At 41.7% G+C, this 22,500-nt stretch overlaps 1 protein-coding gene across 1 annotated transcript in view; it reads right to left on the reverse strand.

Annotated features, from left to right (window-relative positions):
• Positions 1-22,500, reverse strand: part of cntnap2b (contactin associated protein 2b) — a 64,301-nt gene that overhangs the window by 6,501 nt on the left and 35,300 nt on the right. The window contains exons 13-23 of the mRNA XM_063219925.1: positions 20,736-20,855; positions 19,790-19,902; positions 18,169-18,253; positions 12,807-12,963; positions 10,642-10,769; positions 9,062-9,232; positions 5,312-5,530; positions 3,734-3,970; positions 2,412-2,648; positions 2,069-2,202; positions 1,595-1,688 (exon numbers count right to left, since the gene is read on the reverse strand). Coding sequence (XP_063075995.1) covers positions 1,595-1,688; positions 2,069-2,202; positions 2,412-2,648; positions 3,734-3,970; positions 5,312-5,530; positions 9,062-9,232; positions 10,642-10,769; positions 12,807-12,963; positions 18,169-18,253; positions 19,790-19,902; positions 20,736-20,855 — 1,695 coding nt within the window. The remainder of the gene's footprint in view (positions 1-1,594; positions 1,689-2,068; positions 2,203-2,411; positions 2,649-3,733; positions 3,971-5,311; positions 5,531-9,061; positions 9,233-10,641; positions 10,770-12,806; positions 12,964-18,168; positions 18,254-19,789; positions 19,903-20,735; positions 20,856-22,500) is intronic.

Genomic DNA, 22,500 nt, shown 5'->3' on the forward strand with positions numbered 1-22,500 from the left:
CACAGAGGAAAAATATACCAACAAAAGATACAAAAAAAACAGCTGTCATGCAAAAACTGCATGACAAATACAAAAGTGCACAGGAAGTAATCAACAAGTGCATTGCGAAGCCTCAATGTTATGAAACCATAATAAGTGATTATGGTGAAAACAAAAGTACTACTACTTCATAAGTGAAAACAAAAGTACTACTATTAGCCTTGACTACTCCAGACACATCAATGTGGTGTGAATACCTGCAAGGGGATGCTGCTGTAGGAAAGTGAAGTCTCTTGTCTTGAGCGAGCGGCAGTGTTTTTCTTCTGCCTGAGCTGTGCCACTTTGTGCCTTGCACCAATTCTGCCTGTCTCACTGCCTGCCTGTCAGCTTCTCTGTTCTTCTCTCTCTCTCCCTGCGCGCGCGTGTGTGTGTGTGGTTGCGTGTGTGTGCACGCAAAGAGTATGCATGCGTGTGTCTGTGTGTGTGTGCGTACGTGTGTGTGTGCATGCGTGCGTGTGTGTGTGTGTGTATGCGTGCATGCTTGTGTGTGTGCGTGCGTGCCTGCCTCCAGAAATACCTGCGTGGCAATCTCTCCTCTCTCCTCATGTGCTGCTCCCCACACGTCGCGCAACCTGTGAGATGCCAGCCTGTTTGTGTCAACACTTGCAGCCTGCACTTGTCTTGCATACAGCCTGCCTGCAGCTTTCTCTCTCTCTCTCTCTCTCTCTCTCTCTCTCTCTCTCTCTCTCTCTCTCTCTCTCTCTCTCTCTCTCTCTCTCTCGCTCTCTCTCTCTCTCTCTCCTGCTGTGTGTATCTTCCTGTAGGCTTGGCGGTGTCTCAGTGTGTGTGTGTGTGTGTGTGTGTGTGTGTGTGTGTGTGTGTGTGTGTGTGTGTGTGTGTGTGTGTGTGTGCTTGTGTGTATCTGTCTGAGCATGCGTGCGTGGGTGGGTGTTTGTGTGCATGCATGTGTGTGTGCATGCGTCTGTGTGTGTCTGTCCATGTGTTTGTGTGAATGTGTGTGTGTGTGCGTGTGCTTGTGTGTTTATGTTTGTGTGTGTGTGATGCTCAATTATGTTTTAGCTAGCCCTTTATGTGTCTGTGGGTGTTGTGGCATGCTGTTCCTCACATTTCTGCTGTGGCTACAGTAAAACCAGGACGCTGGAGTTAGGATTGGGAGCCTAGTGCTACATCCTTATGACTAAGAACGTCTAAGAATATACAAGATCTGGATAGCTGGACATCAGTGGAATGAGGTTTTCCAAAGATGGATTTTACTGTATTAAGATAGCTTGAAGTGAAGAGGAAGTGAAAGCCCAACTGGGAAACTCAAACTCCCATTGTCATTGTGACACAGCACTCCACAGCACACAAGTGAACACTGGTGGGTCAGGAGTCGGACCGGCAACCTATAAGCTACAAGTCTGACGCCCTAACCGCTTACCCATGACTGTCCTATAAGTCCTTTGTGTGATTTTTAAATCAGTCATGATGCAGCTTCAGATTTCTAGTTATTAATGAGTTTGATTTAATTGAAATCCCTGAAAGGATTTCCGTAATGATAGATTGCATGTGATTGTACATATAACTATTGTTTGAAGACAAAATGCGATCTTACCAAAGACCTTCCCGAGGAAAATGGTCTTCACAAGGTTGAACTCCGTGTCTGAAGCATCTGGCAATGTGTAGGTAACAGAAGGATAGTGGTCCAGCTGTTAGAAAAGTAAGGAAACCTAGTTAGTATAAAAAACAATAGGCATTTTAGTCTTTGCATGGTTACTGTACAAAACAAATATTATTGGCCACGGTCAATTGGCTGGAATTGTCAGCAGGTTGTGGTTTTTTTTCAAAAGTGATTGTGTATTGCCCCCTGGTGGTATTCTTAAACCTTGTGGAACAAATGAACATGACACTGCCACCAGAGAGATTCTAGATATAACGAGAGACTTCACTCGCAACTTCTCCGGGTGGTACTGCACGCTAGGGTCGCCAACGGAGGAGTGCAGACGTATTCTTCTCATTGCCCCTGTACTAGTTCCAGTTAGCACTTCAACTGGACTTCATTCTACTGTACGAAGCTGCCACCCCTGACCTGTAGTTGTATGAGCCTGTTCCTCCTGGAGATGTTGACGCTGTGGGGCTGTCCGTTGGCCATGTTGCGGTGGTCCAGGCTGATGGTGAAGGGCTCCCGCAGGCCGCCCAGGTTGTAGCGGATCTGGAGGGTGCCTGGGAGACGAGGAGGGGCAAAGAGGAGTCAAACCACAGGCAATAGAGACAAACAACTGGCATACACATGAACTGGAGGGTGGCTGAGAGACGAGGGGCAAAGAGGAATAAAACAGAGATATACCACAGGCATACACACATGCATGTACATGTACACACACACACACACACTCTCTCTCTCTGTCTCTCTCTCTCTCTGTCTCCCTCACCGTTGTGCCGCATGACGACTGCCAGGTAGTCCTGTGTCCTGGAGCTGACGTAGATGAGGACGCTGGGCGTGTTGGAGGTGCTGAAGCTGAAGGACAGCTCCTCCTGTGTCAGGTTGGCCTCCGTCGGCAGCGGGGTTGCCGCCGCCACGCTCTTCACGTCACGCAGGGACGAGGCAGACGAGTCCGACATCAGGTCATACCGCACCACGGTGTCCATCTCAAAGTAGCCGCCCACGTCTGGGAAGAAAGGGAGAGGAGAGAGTGAATGCAGAGGAGAGAGGAGGTCAGAACGGGAGAGGCTGGTTACATACACTGTGTCCCAAAAATGTGAAGTTGGCACCTACACTTTGGTTGGAACTTACATTCTATTCCAACCTTACATTGCATTATGGTTTTGTCGAACTGTTCTGAAATGGACATCCATTCTGGTCCAAGCACTGCTTGACAATGTGAATCATACATGATTCTTTTGTAAATGTTGTGCTTTCAAGTTCAAAAGCTGCCCTCACGTTCTGTGACTATTTCAGGTCTCATAGCATAGACCTCCGTAGTCAGTTTGAGAGTGTTGACGAAACATCTATTAAACTTTGAAAAACACTTGTATTTTAATAAATGCCTACATCACAAGCACTTAAAGTGTGTATATGTTTTTTTTCTCCAGGAAACCCTCTATACACCATAAGCCTTTGGTGGATCTAACTCAAACGTGGATTGTCGAAACACCCACATATAGGAGAGGACATGGAGAGGTTAGAATGGGGAAGGCTGGTCAGAATGATGTTTATATACAGTAGGCTACGGTATGTGCAGTTTATATAGGCCTACCATTGGTGGATCTAATTAAACTCTGGATGGTTACATAGAAGAGACAGTGTATTCCAAGAGTAGGTGATCTGTGTTATCAGGTAGTGCATTGCTGAGGTGCAAAATAACTAGTGGTGAAAGTATAAGCAATACCAAGTGCATGCTATACAGTGTGTCAATGCTACATTCTGAAGAATTACATTGACCACAGTATGACCTTATTGTCGCTGTCCGACAAAAAACAAAATCTAAAATCTATAAATCTCCACCTGTATTGTTATTGAAAAAATATATATATTTTAAATAACTTTGTTCTAATAAATAGATTCAATCATTAAAGTTGGTGTTAATTTATAATACATTTTATTCTCATGGATACTGACCAATAGTACTTATTTATATCTAAAAGGTAAAAACAGAAAGAAATAAAAATAAATAATAGAAAGTGGAATTGCAAGGTCTCTGGACAGTATCTTATATTATGAATTAGTTTATTCAACACAGTATAATAATTTTACCTTCCGTGCAAAAAGGGCCATCGAAGGCGGTCAAGGAGCAGTCACATGAATAGCCGTTGTACTTCTCCACACACTTGCCGCCGTTCTGGCAGTGCATGCCGTAGCTACTGCAGTGGCCTGAGCAGCCGGGCTTCACCCCGGGGGTGACCCTCGCCCTCTCCTCAAGGTCAAGGGTCACGCCGTTCATCTTCAGGGCGCGAATGCATCCCAGGAAGCCCCTCTGGCCACCCGATGCACCTGACATACACGAGACATCACACAAAATTCAAAAACAGTTCTGTGCTTAGCTACTGACCATCCACCAAATGTGAAGGCCCAAACAGTAGGCTATTTACTGAAAGTGGTGGTGTGAAAGGATCAGAGGCATTCTGATTTTGGTGAAAAACATTTAAAACACTTTATTTTAATGGATAAACCCTCATTTCTACTGCAGACCCATCTTCATCAGGGCAAACTCAACGCAAACAGTGTTGTTAGATTGCAGAGCTCTGACAATGAAGAGGAGAACTTTGTGACTACAGAGACAAAGAAATGGCTCACTAACTTTATTTGTTAATTGTTCATTTGCTTTTTCTTTCTTTTCTAGCACAGCACTTTTCATTGCTCATGAATTAAATTCATGGTCATATCATGACAATAAAACAGCGTCTTGAAACGTCTTGAAAATTCTGCAATTGCACAACAACACCACAAGGTGGCCCCAAAGAACCAGTAGATATCCACACGGCCTTTATTACTTCCATCAAGAAGGTTATGCTTTTGTAGTTAGACCTTCATTGATTGGCTTGTTTGCTTGCTTGTTAAAAGGCTAGCTGAAAAAAACTATTAAGGAATTTTGATTGAAAACAATTCAGCATGTGTCAAAATGACAGACATACGTCAGGCATTGCAGACTATCGCACAGTATCAGACTGCATGTGCATAGGCCTATTGTAGGCTATTAGAGAGTCTTCCAAAATGTGACTGACAGCAGCAGTAGCAGTAGTGTGGAAATCAATGACAATGTCAATATAAAATAAAAATAAAAACATAAAATAAGCTACTGACTTGTTTTGCACTTCCCCCAAAAGCACATTGCCCAACACACTGCAATGTTGGGCTAGAGAAGTGGTTCTCAACTTTTTCTGAACAAATGCCCCCTTGACCTCATCATAAGCTTGCCCCCCTTAGTATTAAAAAACATACTCTATCCTCCCCCCATTTGCAACTAAGCACCGGCCCCACTTCATTGTGTCCTTCTCAACACCCCCCAAAGGCTCCCTAACACCCCCTGGGGAGTCCCCGTTGATAAAAGCTAGTCTAGAACCGCTACTGAATCCACAGTATCTCTAGTCAGGCTACGTCAGAGCTGTATAACATAGAAGTAGAAATACTCTTACAGAGGTAATTACAACACTAGTAGTACGATATTACAAAGGTGAAGCCACGTAATATCACACCACTGTAATTATATTTCCAAGACTACTTCTACTTTCTACTTTATACAACTCTGGCCTACACCCTCCAAGTGACGCAACACCTTCTGAAAGTCGATGATAAACACTGATAATCAGGCGGCAGTATCTCCCCTCTACTCACCGACGAAGAGCTGGCTGTAGAGCTGCAGGCGTGTGTGCCCCTGTGGCGGTGCCGGCCGCGCCTCCCTGTGCCGCCCGTCCAGCTGCAGCGTGGCCTCCTTGACGTTGCGCTCCACCTCCACCCGGTGCCAGTGGTCGTCGTTCAGCGGCGCCGAGGACTGGACCATCAGCTCAACAGGGCCGTTACCCACGTCGAAGGAGAAGGAGACGGTGGTGGGTGCTGTGGGGAGGAGCAGGCAGAGGGAGGGAGGGATAGGGGAAGGGGGGAGAGAGAGAGAGAGAGAGAGAGAGAGAGAGAGAGAGAGAGAGAGAGAGAGAGAGAGAGAGAGAGAGAGAGAGAGAAGAGGGAGAGAGGTGGAGACAGATGGAGAGAGAGAGGGAGAAGGGATAGAGAAAAGATGAGAGAGATTGAAGGGAGAACAAGAGGAAAGGAGGGAGGTGAAAAGAGGGGGAAAGGCGAGAGGGGAAGAGAGAGAGAGAGAGAGAAAGAGGCAGAGAGAGAGAGAGAGAGAGAGAGAGAGAGAGAGGCAGAGAGAGGCAGAGAGAGAGAGAGAGGCAGAGAGAGAAGGGGACAGTCACTCAGCAGGAATGTGTGAGCAAAAACATGCGTTGCAGCTGCCAAGATTATCTTTTGATATTCGCCATAGATTTTATGCCAGATATGCAGCTCATAGTGCTAGCAGTCATGTCTGATGGAATTGGACCTTCCTGTGTATTGGTAAGGACAACAATACCACAGATATGTATTCTCCTGTTATTTGTCACACTACTAGGTGCGATTCTGATAATGATTAAATTGAGAGTAAACTTACACTGTGTAAAGAAAACATCTTTAAGATCAATGTAGGCTACACTACTCTGCAGAGGTGTATAAAGTAGAAGTGTTGTTACAGGTGTCATTACAGCACTAGTAGTATGGTACTACATGGATACAACTAAGTAATATCAAGTGACTAGTGTTGTAATTACATACAAAACATGACTTCTACTTCTACTTATACATCTCTGCTACTCTCATATCTATAATCAGCACATTGTACTTTGCCCATCTTGTCACTCTGTCCTACTTTGTAAAACATTGGGCTTTAATTTTAGGAATGTCCAGTGCTATGAGCACTGTAGCAGATCACTCCTCTGTGTATGACACATGATATCCCCATCGTCTCCCCCAGATGGATATGGTAATACCCCTCCAGCATGGCCGTAGCCACGTATGAGGTAAGGGAGGTCCGGACCTCCCTTGTTTTTAGAGAAAATAATATTTTTCATACATGAAAAACGGGATCTTCTCCATTGTCCGCCATTTTCATTTCCAAAAATCTTTTCAGCTGCAAAACATACTGTAAACTGTGGTCATACTAGTAAATATTAGTTCATTATTTAGCAAATATTCATGAAAAGACCAAAATTGGCAAAAGACAGCATAGTTTCAATGAGCAACATAGTTACAATAGATACTCCGGGCAACATCCTACAGAGTGAACCTTTGAAAAATGTGTGGCGCGCTGCGCGTGCAATATGGACCTCCCTTATTTCAAATTCCTGGCTACGGCCATGCCCTCCAGATGGATATGTTAATTTCTCTGTAGATTAATATGCTAATAAAAACTGTGCTATGTTAATCTATGAACACGTATGTAGGCTACTGTATATATGAATATGTAACACTCTGCATACTCATATAGAAAGTCCCTGGGACAAATACAGCTTTAATATCAGACTATGATTTGAAGAACACATCAGTCATTCAACTGTGAACTGAAATGTTGGAGCTCATCCAACTCTCAATCAATTTTGAAATTTAGGACTGATTAAAATCTATCAATGGGATTGATTTTCCTCCCATTTCCAATATAGACCCTCACGAGAGAGGCACGATTTGCGCCCACTGCACAGGCACTGAAAGAATGACTTCATTATTGTAAGCAGTCAGCTGAACCTGCTCTCCATAATAACCAGGGCTGGACAGGGATAAAAAATGAAGCATTTTCAGCCAGGACCGGTCCACCAGGCATTGAGAGAGACAATGAAGCAAGTGACGTTTTAAAGGGACACTGTGCAGGAAATGGTCAAAAAAGGTACTGCAACTACGTATGCTGCTCATTGAAACTGGGCTGCCTATTGGCAAATTTGATCTTTACATGAAAGTTTACTAAGTATTGAACAAATATTTTCTAGTATGGTCCAAGTACAGTCATTTTTGCAGCTAAAAATGGCTATTTTTGGAAATTCAAAATGGCGGACCATGGAGAAGATCCCCCTTTTCATGTATGAAAAGTGCAATTGTTCCAGTCATAATGACAACTTTGAATTTGATGCTGGTGGTAAGTATTCATGAAAAAGGTAAAATTAGTGAATGGGCAGCATGAATTCTGGAAATAAACAACTAAAAATCTCACACAGTGTCCCTTTAAGTCATCTAATATGTTGTTTTTAGTCATCTAACCTCTGACTCGGAGAGGTTTGCTGCAGCAGCATCAGGACTGACTCCAATATGTAAAGAGGAAGGCCAGGCCAAAATCATCAACAGTCTACCGGGCAAATGGCCATGTATGTCATATGGCCAGTCCAGCCCTGATAATAACAACAACAATAGCAACAAGCCACTCCACTGACGACAGCACCAACAGCACAGTCACAGGATAACAACACAGTAGACGAATTAGCACAGCCAAAGAACAAACGCAGCGGCAGAATTAGCAAAGGCTTTTGGAGCAGCAAGCCAACGCACACCAGAGGTGCAGGTGGTGGATACTTGCTCACTTCAGAGGGAAGATACCGCACACTCTTGTCCAATGCTGAATTTATTTAAACAAACAATGTTTCGGCACTGGCGAAACGTTTGTTTGAATAAATTCAGCATTGGACAATGGTGTGCGGTATCTTCCCTCTGAAGAGAATTAGCAAAAGAACAGAATTAGTGTAGCTGGGAGCTGTAGCTTCACTCATTGTTCATTAAATGTTATTACGGTGCTGGCCCAGAAGATAAGCTGAGATATAACAAAAAAAAGGGGCGCACCTTGCATCAACTGTGCCTTTTTATTGCCTATTACCCAGATGTGTTTCGGCATGGGCCTTCTTCAGGGTGCCTATAAAAAGACACAGCTGATGCAAGGTGCGCCTCTCTTTTTTGTTAGGTATTACAGAATTAATGTCAGCCATAGCAAGGCAAAGTGTGGGCAATGCCAGTGTTTACATTTGAGCTCGATGAGTATGAAGTCCATGTTGCCCAGGTTTTTTTGTTTTGCGTGGGCCTTCTTTTATGTTCCAATAAAAAGATGCGGCTGATGCAAGTTGTGCACTGTGCAAGTTGTGTGTTTTTTTGTTATATTACAGAAGAGGCAGTGCCGCAATGCTACAGTGTTTACATTTCAGCTAGATACACACCCCTCTTTTCAGTGAGGTATTACAGAACTTGTGTCAGCCATAGTTTACATTTGAGCTTGATGCGTATGAAGTTAAGTGTTATGTAATGTAATCAACCAAATCAATCAAAAATATTTATATAGCACATTATCATACATAAATGTCATTCAATGTGCTAAAGAATAGAGAAAAGAGAAGAAAAAAACTATATTGTGTTGTAGATAGTCTGTATGAGAATAAAGCTGTTTTAACAAGATACTGTTGGGGCAGTTCTAAGTTTTCTAATGTAATGTAACGTTTACATTTGAGCTCGATGAGTATGAAGTCAGTAAGTGTAATTTAGTGTAATGCAATGTAATGCAATATAATGCAATGTCATGTTTACATTTGAGTTCGATGCGTATGAAGTCTGTGTTGCCCAGGTTCTCCAGGAAGACCCCGTAGCTGGAGGAGGTCTTGAAGTAGAAGGAGATGTCGGCACTCGTCTCCCCTCGGAAGGTGGGGAAGTGCAGGTAGGAGGCCGGCGTGTTGAAGGAAGCAGCGTTCCAATAGTTACCTGTCAGGTACATTTCAAACACAATCATACAATCAACAACGTGAATGTGTTTTTTTCCGGCTGACTATATGGCTGACTTGTTTTTGCTAATTGCTCTCTGTCTGTCATGAAGTTCATAAGGGTTGGAGCAGGCGTCACCCAACAGTATTTTTCTTTCTTCCTTTTAAGGGTGCTGACCAAAATATTGTAAAACTGAAAAATGAAAAAAGGTCACACCATGCATAGGTTTCTTTATTACATAGACGCGTCTGAGTAATGAAGACACCTATGCATGGTGCGACCTTTTTTCATTTCTCTGTCTGTCATGGTCATGAAGTTGGTTTGTCTCATTTGATCAAAAATGGAATTATTGCTCTGAGGGTGGGGAAGTGCAGGTAGGAGGCCGGCGTGTTGAAGGAAGCAGCGTTCCAATAGTTACCTGTCAGGTACATTCAAACAAAATCAAAAACAGTCAACCAGTGCTGCCAGATTGGGCTTCTTTGGATGTTTAAGGTGACCAGCTGCGGGTATAAAAAAGGCTAAAAAGGGCATATGGGTGGGTTTTTCCTGCAGATTTATGGCCATAGAAATCAATAGAATTTAGTTCAAATTGGGCAGGATTTAGTGCTTCCAGGCGGGTTTTGAGCATTTTTTGGGCTGGAAATCATCAGTCTCATCTGGCAACACTGCAGTCAACACCGTGAATGGTTTTTTTTTTCCGGCTGACTTTGATAAGACTGACTTGTTTTTTATTAATTACTCTCTGTCTGTCATAGTCATGAAATTGGTTTCTCTCATTTGATCAAAAATGGAATGATTGCTGTTTGAAATTGAAACTGATTTCTGCAGGAAAATTGTATCTGCCACTCAAAACGTCTGTTTTGATGTAGACTTTTTAAACTCCCTTTGTGTATTTTGCTCATTTATGATTTGAAAATAAGACCTTTTCAGTCTGACAGGCAGCACTTAAGAATAAACTACTTCTTAAATTATTGGTTTAAATGCACTACTGAAAAGGCATCTATGATGTCTAAATGAGGCAGGAAGAAACTGAATGATGTGATATATTGTTGGAAGAAAAGAAATGCAGAATTAGTCCTTCAATCTTTCAAAACAACTTTTCAGTGACACGCTGAAAAGAAAATCTCTAGAGTCTAGGTTGTATTGAAGTCTTTCTTTGCTACAGACACTGTGCAAAAAAACATTGAGCAAACTTTTTAACACTTACTGTCTTCTTTCTTTTTCTTTTCTTTTTATTGATACATCACAGGGTCAGAAAGACGTTGCTGAAAAGTCTGTCTGACCCTGTGATGTACAAGTATGAATAAAAAGAAAAGAAAAAGAAAGAAGAAAAAAACGAGTGCGAACTTCCTACTTCAGAGACGCACCAACAAGACAGAAGAGCGCGGTGTGTGGAAGATAACACTTACTGTCTCCTTGGCAACGCAGAGGCCCGATGGTGAGCCTGGCCTCCGAGCCAGACCTGTGGACGTCTCCGACGATCACCTGAGTGACTGGTAAGTGATCCTTGTACATGAGGATTCCGGAATCTTCTCTCCTGTGGACCACGCAAAAGAAAGTGTACATAAGTAATGATTGTCAGTGGGTGTTAAAAAATGTACCTGCTCTCCAAATACGAAGGATATATTTGGTTTAAAAAGTGTATATTCTTTTGTAACAATAGTGAAATGACAGAGCATTGTTTATGTGTTATTTTTTAAATGAAAAAAAAAAAACATACAACCCCTGGCAAAAAGTATGGAATCACCTGTCGTGGAGGATGTTCATTGAGTCGTTTTATTTTATAAAAAATAGAAGGATGAAAGATGCGACACAAACCTCAAGTCATTTCAAAGTGCAACTGTCTGGCTTTAAGAAACACCAAAAGAAATCACAAAAAACATTTGTGTTAGTAAGTAATGGTTACTTTTTTAGATCATGCACAGAGAAAAAAATATGGAATCACTCAACTCTGAGGAAAAAAATATGGAATCATGAAAAACAAACAAACAAAAAAGCACTCCAAAAGCTTTTTTGAACCACTTTTGGATTTTAGAACAACTTACAGTCTCTGAGTCATGGCATTTACGAGGAAAAAACATTCCCTTCATCATTTTTGCTCCATTTTATCTCTGATTACAGTGCCAGATCATCTTAACGGATTGGAGCCTTGCCATTGACCATGTTTTTCAAATTTCCACCACAGATATCGTCTTGGATTTGAGTTCAAGGCTTTTTGTAGGCCATGACACTTGACCTTATGTTTTTATCTTTAAAGAATGTATTCACAGGTTTTGCCAATGGACAGGTACATTACCATTTCGAGAAATTATTTCATCATTCCGAAGCATCCTTTCAACTGATTGGACCAGAAAATTGTCAAAAAGTTCAATATAAACTTGGGTATTTCTTGAAAAGGCATTGGCAACCATCTCCAATCACCTAAAGCAAATGGGCTTTACATACAGAGACATTCACGGATATCTGAACTTACACATGCACCCAAATTGGAAAAACAACAATGCAATGGCCCAAAAAAAGCATTCAGACAGTTTGACTGGATGGAAGTCTAATTAATTGATTAATTGTGAATCCTCTATGAATAATTTGATGCTGGAAGTGTTGTCTGGTGCACTTATTACATGTTGTTGATGAAAAATGAAAATAGGATGACTGACTAATGAAAACGTACAAATGTCCACTGTCATTGACAATAGCCTATGGGGCTGCATGTCAGGTGAAGGCACTGGGGGGAACATGACTGCATTACATTTTCAATAAATGCACAAGTTAACGTTGTTGTTTTGGACACTTTTCTTATCCAATCAATTGAAGAGATGAAATCTTTTCTTGGGATGTTAATGGATCTTAACTTGTCATACTGTATAATCAGTGATGTCATCCATTGAAGAAAAACATATCGTCAGCTTACAAACAGTCTGGACCTCAACCAAATGAAAATCTGAGGTAGACGTTTAAGAAAATGGTCCATGACAAGGCTCCAACCTGTAAAGCCAATGTGGTAACTGCAATCAGAGAAAGAGTGAGTAAAATTGATGAAGGGTACTGTTTTTCATCCATTAATGCCATTCCTCAGAGGCTGTGGGTTGTTAAGAAGCCCAGAGGTGGTGCAAAAAAGTCTTGAAGCGTTCTTTTGTCTGTTTATTTTTCATGATTCCATATTTTGTTCCTCCGAGTTGAGTGATTCCATATTTTTTTCTCTATGCATGCTTTAAAAAAGTAACACTTACTTACTAACTTAAATTTTTTTTCTTGATTTCTTTTGGTGTTTCTTAAAGCCAGACAGTTCCCCTTTGAAAATGACTTGAGGTTTGTGTCGTATCATTCATCCTTCTATTTTTTATAAATTGAAACAACTCAATGAACATCCTCCACGACAGGTGATTCCATACTTTTTGCCAGGGGTTGTACAAATAATTGACATTACACCATTTATGCACAATCTTTATCATTTGCACTGTCTCAGCAATGAGACAGATGCAGTAAGGATCACATCATGAAAGACAGATCAAAGAAAAGATGTATGAAAAGATGTATTTGTATTGTATTGTATTGTAGGAGACTGGGTCCTCACCATTGCCTCTGGTCTGCGTCACAGTTGCAGTAGTGGCTGGGGTCTGAGCAGTTTCGCTCTATCCCGCAGGCACATTTCTGGACGCCCGGCCCAGAGCCTCCCCAGTACGTGTGCTTCTCGTTGCCCTTTCCAATCCACCAGGTGAACGGGGTCCCTTCTGTCAATCACACACATGGAAAAAAGCACAATACATTACATTACATTTAGGGCTCTTAATATTAACGTGTTAATCGCAATTGGATGAATTAATTTTTTAATCGTGAATATTTTTTTTTTATCGTGATTAGAGTTTCCCGGAATTCCCAGCACAATTTGAAGGTTTAGACAATGAGTTTTATATATCAAATTATGATGAATGACGAGCTCTATCAAGGGCATAATCATAGCATAGAAATAATTAATTCTCTTTCTATATAAAGCCAACTTTCACTCATCAACACTTCCCTGTACCTAGGCTACAGAAACACTGTCGTGCTTTTCAACTGTTGTATGCATCATCCATCAGCGTGCAGGTTCATCACAGTGGGACAAATATCAATATTAAGAGAGAAAGCTGGGGCAGACTGCAGCTTAAAGTTTTCACCATTTATTTGGTGCAAACACCCGACTAGTGTTTCAATGTTTACAAACTATTCTGCAGAGTGCTCCAGCTTTTCTCTTCAACTGTCATACTTGTTTTGTTCTCTGTATTCCTCTGTATACTGCATCAGTAGCTTAGGTGTGTTGTCTTATGTAGTATAACTCCTCTGGATATAAACCCGTCCCAACACATCCAAACACATTACATGATGTGCATATACAGGTGATTTATAGAACATGCACCATGTCCCATGTTCACAGCATGTTCAGTATGCTGTGACTGCATTTATATTCCCCCAACAGCAGCTGGTGATGAACATGCCCAGCACATAAAGGGCACAGCATGACGAGGTATTCATTTTCCATCAGTAGCCTTCTTGTATGGCAGATGAGCTGATCACCACTGGCATATGAATTGATATCATATGATAATACACCCAGGTCTGGACTAGGGGAGAAATGGGATCGAAGCACTTTTGGGTTAAAGGGCTACCCCCTCATAAGAACTGACTAACCGGTACATACCCGCTATACCAGATGGCCTGTCAAGCCCTAAATATTCCTGTTGACGTAACCCTTTCATGCACGGTGTCCACATACGTGGACAGTAATTCTAACCCCACTTTAGATAGGTAAATAGTGGTTATTTTTTTCCAAATTGTATATGGGAAGTACCATGAGGTTCATTACAATACTTTAACAGCAGTTATAACTTTTTGCACTAAATATTAAGTGTTTGATGACATCATCAATATAAGAAATCCACCGATGTGAATTATGACCATAACAAGCATGTTTATATCTGAAAATCAACCACACCAAAGGGCAATTTCAGGTTTTAAAAAATATTATGATGTTTAGTACAGTTCACTTGAGAAGTCTATGTTGTTAAAATCCAAATTTACAATAAAGGTAGGTTTTTATACAATATAAAGCTACTGTCCACGTATGTGGACGTTGCGCATCAAGGGAGTCTAATGATAAACATATTATTTATGATTACCGTGAGAATATTCTGCTCATTTTGGGCAAATACTTAATGTTATGAGCATTTATAATGATTATAGTGTGAAAATAAATTATTTTTAACATATTTAACACATTTTAACACTTTTAATTTAATAAATTCAAGAAAAACTACCTAAAATTAGTGTTTCACGCACGTGTCTATAGGCATATTTCGGGTTTCTTTCACCACAAAATGACACAAATGATGTAGGAATGAGCTAGAATACATGCTGAATCAAATACAGATCTGTCTTCATCAGAATTGAAGTTTTTTTTCACATGCAACAAGGTTTCCCCACAAATCTTGCCATAGCTGTGTATGTAAATATTGCTAAATTGACAGGTTTTTTTTCTCTTTTTTCATCTTTGTTCGTTAAATACTGTAATATATAATGTGTAAGTGTCATATAATGTTGTAATATTACATATAGTAACATGGAAAGTAAGTAAAATAACTTGCATTTATAATAGGAGGTCTATTTAACACTATTTTTTCACAGAAAATACTTGAACATGCTGATGAATGACTACAAAACGCATGTGTCTGGAGGCAAATTTCATATTACCTTTCATATAGGGACAACATAAATGATGTAGGATTGAGCTAGAATCCATGCTGAATCAAATACAGATGTGTCTTCATCAGAATTTAAGGTTTTTTCCACATACACAAGGTTTCCCCACAAATCTTGCCATAGCTGTGTATGTAAATATTGCTAAATTGACAGTTTTTTTTCTCTTTGTTTCATTCTTTGTTCCTTAAATAGTGTAATGTATAATGCATAAGTGTCATACTATAATGTTGTAATATGACACAAGGTAACATGGAAAGTAAGTAAATTAACTTACATTTTATAATAGGGGGTCTATTTAACACTATTTTTTACAGAAAATACTTGAAAATGCTGATGAATGACTACAGAACGCATGTCGTCTGGAGGCAAATTTCACATTACCTTTTCATATAGGGACAACATAAATGATGTAGGATTGAGCTAGAATCCATGCTGAATCAAATACAGATGTGTCTTCATCAGAATTTAAGGTTTTTTCCACATGCAACAAGGTTTCCCCACAAATCTTGCCATAGCTGCTGTATGTAAATATTGCTAAATTGACAGGTTTTTTTCCTCTTCGTTTCATCTTTGTTCCTTAAATAGTGTAATGTATAATGCATAAGTGTTCATATAATGTTGTTAATATGACACAAGGTAACATGGAAAGTAAGTAAATTAACTTACATTTATAATAGGGGGTCTATTTAACACTATTTTTTTTACAGAAAATACTTGAAAATGCTGATGAATGACTACAGAACGCATGTGTCTGGAGGCAAATTTCACATTACCTTTTATACAGGGACAACATAAATGATGTAAGATTGAGCTAGAGTACATGCTGAATCAAACTGAGCTTTTTGTTCACCAGCATTGGCTGTCTTCTTGCATGCAATAAGAATTTCCCACATATTTTTCTATGACCGCCTATATAAACAATGCTATTTTTATATATATGTTTTTGTTGTTGGTTAATTACAGTGATATATGGTGTTAAAGTGTTATATTGTGTTGTTATATAGCATAAAACACCATAAAAATGAATAAAACAGCTTAATTTGAACTTGAAATACAGTATAGGCCTATATAACTTTTCACTCCTTTGATGCGCAGTGTCCACATATGTGGACAGTAAAATAACTTCCACATCAAAAGAGATTTTTGAAAAATTCCAAAAGATTCTTCATATTAGCTCCATTATGAGTGAGAAAATCAATATATAAAAAATCTTGCACATTTTTTTCATGGTGTCTGCATGTCCTATTCTACTGTACCACATAATTTGCCACTTATCAGATAAGATACACACACACAGCTTATGATTGAAACAACTGAGCAAATGACTATAATCTCTATCAAATACAGCGCTGTGTATCAAAAAAGTCACACAACAGAAGTTAGGATGTACTGTATTTTCAAAGAGTCACTCGGCCAAAAATAGATTCAGATCACATATGAAAAGAGGTACTTGCATTACAGTCACGACTTTGATATTCGACTGATCATTTTCTTTCTACAAAAAACGAAATGCCTGCCTGTGTATGTGGACCATCAACCCACAATTTGTCACACTATCTCTCCTCACAAGCTCATTTCCCTAAACCACAGTGGTCGATATGGGCACCACCACTAGAGAGAATTGAGGAATAGAAGAATAGAATATCTTACAATATCTTATAATAAAATCTCTACAATATCACAAAATGCCAGACTGCCTATGTATGTGGACCATCAACCCACAATTTGATACACTATTGCAACTCAGAAGCTGATTTCCCTAAACCACAGAGGTCGATATGGACACCACTACTACAGAGAATTGGGGAATAGTAGAACAGAATATCTTACAACATCTTACAATAACAATATCTCTACAATTTCACAAGAATAGTGGAATATAATACCCATCCACCACCACCACTATCACAAAGGACTGGCATAGTAAAAAAGTAAAACCCCTTGATGCTGCCAGACAGATAGACAGGCGGGCAGTCTGACTGACAGACAGGGGCAGGCAGTGGGGGAAAGAGGTGTCCATTTTAAATGGGCTGGCTGGTATTTACAACATACCAGCTGTCAGATTTCTCAGCCTAATTGAAAAACACCTGCCATGCAATGCCATGACCTATTGTGGGGTGTTTAGCCCGTAGGCTAATAAGCTTCTCTCTCTCTCTCCCTTTCTCTATCCCTCTCTTTCTCTCCCTTTCTCTCTCGGTTTCTGTCTGTTCGTCCGTCTCTCTCTCTCTCTCCCTCCCTCCCTCCCTCTGCCTCTCCGTCTCCCTCTTTGTCCATCCTCTCTCTCTCTCTCTCTCTCTCTCTCTCTCTCTCTCTCTCTCTCTCTCTCTCTCCCTCTCTCTCTCTCTCTCTCTTCCTATCTCTCTCACACACTCACCTGTTCTCTCTGAGGGTAAACAGAGGGGAGTATTGTTGGTCGGCAGGGGGTATTGTTGGATGTTGTGTTGACTTGATGAATGTGATGTGAGCCACACTACCTGCCCTGCCCTGCCTGCCTCAGCCCTCAGGCCTCAGGCCGTGCCCCTTTGTATTCACACAGCGTAAGTCATGAGACTGGACTGGACTCACAATGCAGTAGTTTCTACTCAGATAATACAATAGTAGTTAGATATGTACAATATGAAGCAATTGCCGAAAAAGAAGTGCTGGTTTAGGCTAATACATGCATGATAGCAATGCAGTTTTCCCAATCAGGAGCAAAAAACAAATGACATGAAACACATCCAATCCTATCGTAGTGTACTTCTTTATGCACAAAATAAACGTTACTGACAGACAAAGAGGGAAGCTTACACACACGCACCGACATACAATACACACTCTTGCGCATACCTACTGTATACAGACACACACACATGGGCACGTGCACACACACACACACACACACACACACACACACACACACACACACACACACACACACACACACACACACACACACACACACACACACACACACACACACACACACACACACACACACACACACACACACACAAATGCAAACGCACACACACACACACACAGTGGAGGGTAGCTAGTATGACACACACACACACACACACACACACACACACACACACACACACACACACACACACACACACACACACACACACACACACACACACACACACACACACACACACACACACACACACACACACACACACAAACGTGGTTGTAGTTGTGGCGTTGGGTACCTGGAGAGTGGAGCAGGCGTGACATGCGGCAGTGGTAGGCCACATGCTGCTCACAGTGCTCTGCGCTGCTGGTGATGGCATTTAACTTGAGAGAGGAGGAGAGGAGAGAGACAGCAGAGCAGAGCAGAACAGAGCAGAGCAGAGCACTTCAACACCATGTAGAATATAGAATACAATACAATACAATAAAATACAATACAATAAAACAGAATAGAACAGAATGAATTAGAATAGAATACAATAGAATAGAACAGAACAGAATAGAATAGAACAGAATAGAATAGAATAGAATAGAACAGAACAGAATAGAATAGAATAGAATAGAATAGAATAGAATAGAATAGAATAGAACAGAATAGAATAGAATAGATTAGAAAGCCTTTATTATCATTATACAAAGCTAATCAGAGTAGGTCAGCACCATTTGTCTCTCACGCAGGGGCGGAACTATAGTGGGGGGTGATTGGGGCATTAACCTCGCGGTCCGGGGCCCTAGGCCCTCCCGTATTGGTGATGGGGGCCCACCTGTGACATTGGCAGGCCATAAGGTGGGGCGCTGTAAGTGTTTTACCCTGGGGCCCTCTGTGGTATTATTCCACCACTGCTCTTATATCATGACTGTGCTTTAAACTGAGCGCACGGTCAATCATCAGGAACCAAATAGCAACTTTTTTCAGTCTATAAATGTCAGGACTTTGTTGTAACTGAGCACAATCTCAGTCATCCTGAACTAAAAAAGTAACTTTTTAAATTCCAGACAGACATTTCAGCGTAAGCCTTTAGCGGCTGAAGAAGGCTTAGGCCAAAGCGTCTGTCTGTCTTGCTCGTCGACTGAAATAAAACACATGAATTACACTCGAGAGTGCAGCTTTTCTACAAGATATGTACAGATCTGTTCGCTCGCACCGAAGACCGTGTAAAAGCAGTTTGGCGTTGAGCACTTTTTAAAAAAACATTGTAGCTTATTCCTTTCTTGATGGCTGTGGGGAGTATCTCAGTTAGTTCTACTATTGTATTTTGTGTCAACATTGGTAAGTCATTTCTTTCATTGTTTGCCATCATAGTGGCTTTGGGAAAGAGCGCACCTATTAGTTCTATCAGAGATTTTATGAGTAGGCCCCTATTATACTAGCCTGGCAACGCCATCCTCTGTACTCCACCCAAAGATTTTGGCTCCGCACATCGTCTGGCAAAAGCCTCAAGCTCGGTTCTCTCAACGTTTAGCCAATCAGCAAACAATAGAGAGTGGTGACGCAGAACTCACCCTCGAAGTCTGGTTACTGATTGGTTAAGGTAACTACATTGACACGTTTGTCTTGTTATTTGTATGATTTTGCGACGCTATATCGTAACACTCATACTAACAAAGCACAATATGGGTTTTAATTTGAATTCGGAACTCCAATGGATTGAAATGACAGAGTAATATCAGACCATCTCCCACCCTCCACGGAGACGGATTCCTCTTGGCTTTTTCCAGACTGTTTGACGGAGTCAACAGTCGGCTTTTCGCCCAGGCTACTATTATACTGGCTCTACTATTGCATTTCATGTTAACATTGATAACTCATTTTTTCCATTGTTTGCCATCAGGGTGTCAGTGTGGAGTAGCCTACTGCACCTGTTCGGAGGACATGCTGTAGTTGAGGTGCAGCACTGTGGACGCCTCCGGCTCCGGACTCACAGGGCTCTGAACAGGCAGGTCATTGGCCACCGTCGTCCACACCTTATCCTCTGTGGAAGGAACACACACGCGCGCACGAACGAACATATGCACGCACACACGGACGCACGCATGCACGCACAAACACATGCACGCACGCACGCACGCACGCACACACACACACACACACACACACATTTCCAAAAAGAAAGACATTATTGAATTGTTGTTTTATGCAAACAACATATGAGCTTCTCTTGTTTTCTTGTTAATAAACCACCAAACCCCCAGATGTTAAAATAATTGATATGCTAGTATAGCGGGAGAAGTGGAATGAGGAGGCAAACTGCTTCCATTTTGAACAGTGCGGTGGGACGGTACCATGTTCAAGGAGGTACCTCAGTCATGGAGGATAATGGGGGAGAGCACTGGTTGATTACTCCCCCCACCAACCTGGCGGGTCGGGAGCCGAACCGGCAACCTTTGGGCAACAAGTCTGATGCCCTAACCCAGTGGTTCTCAACCTTTTTTGAAGAAACGCCCCCTTGGCCTCATCCCAAGCCTCCCAACAACCCCTTGACATCATCATAAGACTGACAACACCCCCCCCCCTTGTATTAAACAATTAAATGGACTAATGTCCCCCAATGTCAACTAAGCACTGCCCCCTCTCAGCTGTATCCTTCTCAACGCCCCCGTAGAGCTCTTCAACACCCCCTGAGGGGCTGTGCCACCCCCGTTGAGAAGCTCTACCGTAGCCACTTATACCATGACCCCACCTGTGACACTGGCATAGTTGCTGGTGTGGAGTTACGACAGCGACTGCAGAGCTCCTCAGCGACTGCCACAGTGCTACTCATCCATCATATGATACTACAGAGAGCGGTAGTGTAGTGTTGCTCACCTGTCATTACGCAGTTGACTTTAAATGGCTCCAGTGGGCCGCTGCCGTCTGGATCGATCCAGTACATGTCCGAGGTCTTCCCCAGGTGCTTATACTCCTCACACGACTGCTCATGGATGGCTGGGGAAGGAGGTGGTGGTGACACACGGACGATCGATTATACATCAGGATTCGAAATGAACTGGTTAGAACCACACACAAATTATTTTGTTTATGTTTGAAAATAAACAGACGACCAGAATCACTGTTTAGAATCATAGGTGATTTAGCAAATTAATTTGATGAAAATAAACAGGTTGGACATTCTGTGACAAATACAGTACATGGCAGATTACATGCAAACATACTAATGAATGGCATTAAAAAAATAATACAAACTATACAAAAACAGACAGTATTCAGTATTTCCTAAGGTATCTTATTGTGGTTCTGAAGTGTTCAGCCATGTTTGGATTGGTAATTCTGCCAAAGTGACATTGGTGCATCGAACGCCCTTGACTCTCTGGGAGCCTAATGTATATTGTCATGTGTTGCCATGCAGGGGCGCTGCTAAAAATGTTGGGCCCCATGAAAGATTCAAATTTTGGGCCCCCAAAATGACAAATTATGTTATCAGCATCCTTCCAGGGGCCCTGTCAATGCTGTTGGGCCCTTAGAATCTGCACCAACTTTCCCCCCCTCGTGGCACCCATGTTGCCATGTTATCTTCTGCCATTATGAATGCAGCCCTGCAGTTCGCTACTTCTGACTGCCTAGCAGGGCAAACACAGCTTCCCTCGGAGGAGGAAAGGGCATTTCGCCTTAGACAGGGGTGCCGGAGCTGAATGATAAATGTGTTTTTGCCTGGGACGATGTAAACTTATTTATGTAAACAAGCTCCTACATGCACACTGTTACAAAAAAAACTTCCTTCCAAACTGAAGTTGGAGCTTTTGGGAAGGTGCCCAGGAGTGGTGCTGAGAGGGATGGGGGGGTGGGAGTAGGAGGGGGAGCAGGGAGTGGAGCAACAAGATACTGCCTTCTCTCAGACTTAACAGCAAACAAAAATACAAAAGGAAAAGAAAAAAAAAACCATCATAACCTACGTATGTAAAAATAAGAGGCAAATCTCTTGCTCATAACAATATTTGCCATAACAATATTTGCCACATAACAACAGTTGTCTGAGATTTTTTTACTTGAGAACAAATGTGTTTTTACAGTCAATACCGCTGCCTTCCACCTCAAGATGTTTGACAAGCAATGTGATTCCAATATGTAACAGAAATGTGCAAGCTTTCGCAATTATTTGCGGGGTGAACTGAAATGAGTTTGATATCCCTGGGTTAAATGGTCGGGGATAGTGAGCGGGGTAATAAAGTGTGCTAGATACTCGCAGGTGTGGAACAGCATGATGGAACAGCATGATGGAATAGCATGATGGAACAGCATGATGGAATAGTGTGCATTAAAGGGTTAACTGGATGGGGAAAGTGAGTAGGGCCCCCATACTCAAATAGCGGCCCGCGGGCCACTTGTGGCCCGCGGGGCATCTATTTGTGGCCCTCGAATAATTTTGAAAAATGTAAAAAAATAAAAAATAATAATAATACATTTTTTTATTATTTTTTATTTTTTATTTTTTGGTCCGATCGCGCTGCCGGCTCTTATTTTGAAATCGCGCCACAGACGCTAGGAAGATGCGTGCCGTGTCTCCGCCCCCTCAATCAGTTTCTCCCTGCAGGCTCCAAACAGAAGTGACTATGAGGGTGGCAGAGGCTGTTGT

This window comes from Engraulis encrasicolus, chromosome 16 (genome assembly GCF_034702125.1).
Source record: "Engraulis encrasicolus isolate BLACKSEA-1 chromosome 16, IST_EnEncr_1.0, whole genome shotgun sequence".
NCBI lineage: Eukaryota > Metazoa > Chordata > Actinopteri > Clupeiformes > Engraulidae > Engraulis > Engraulis encrasicolus.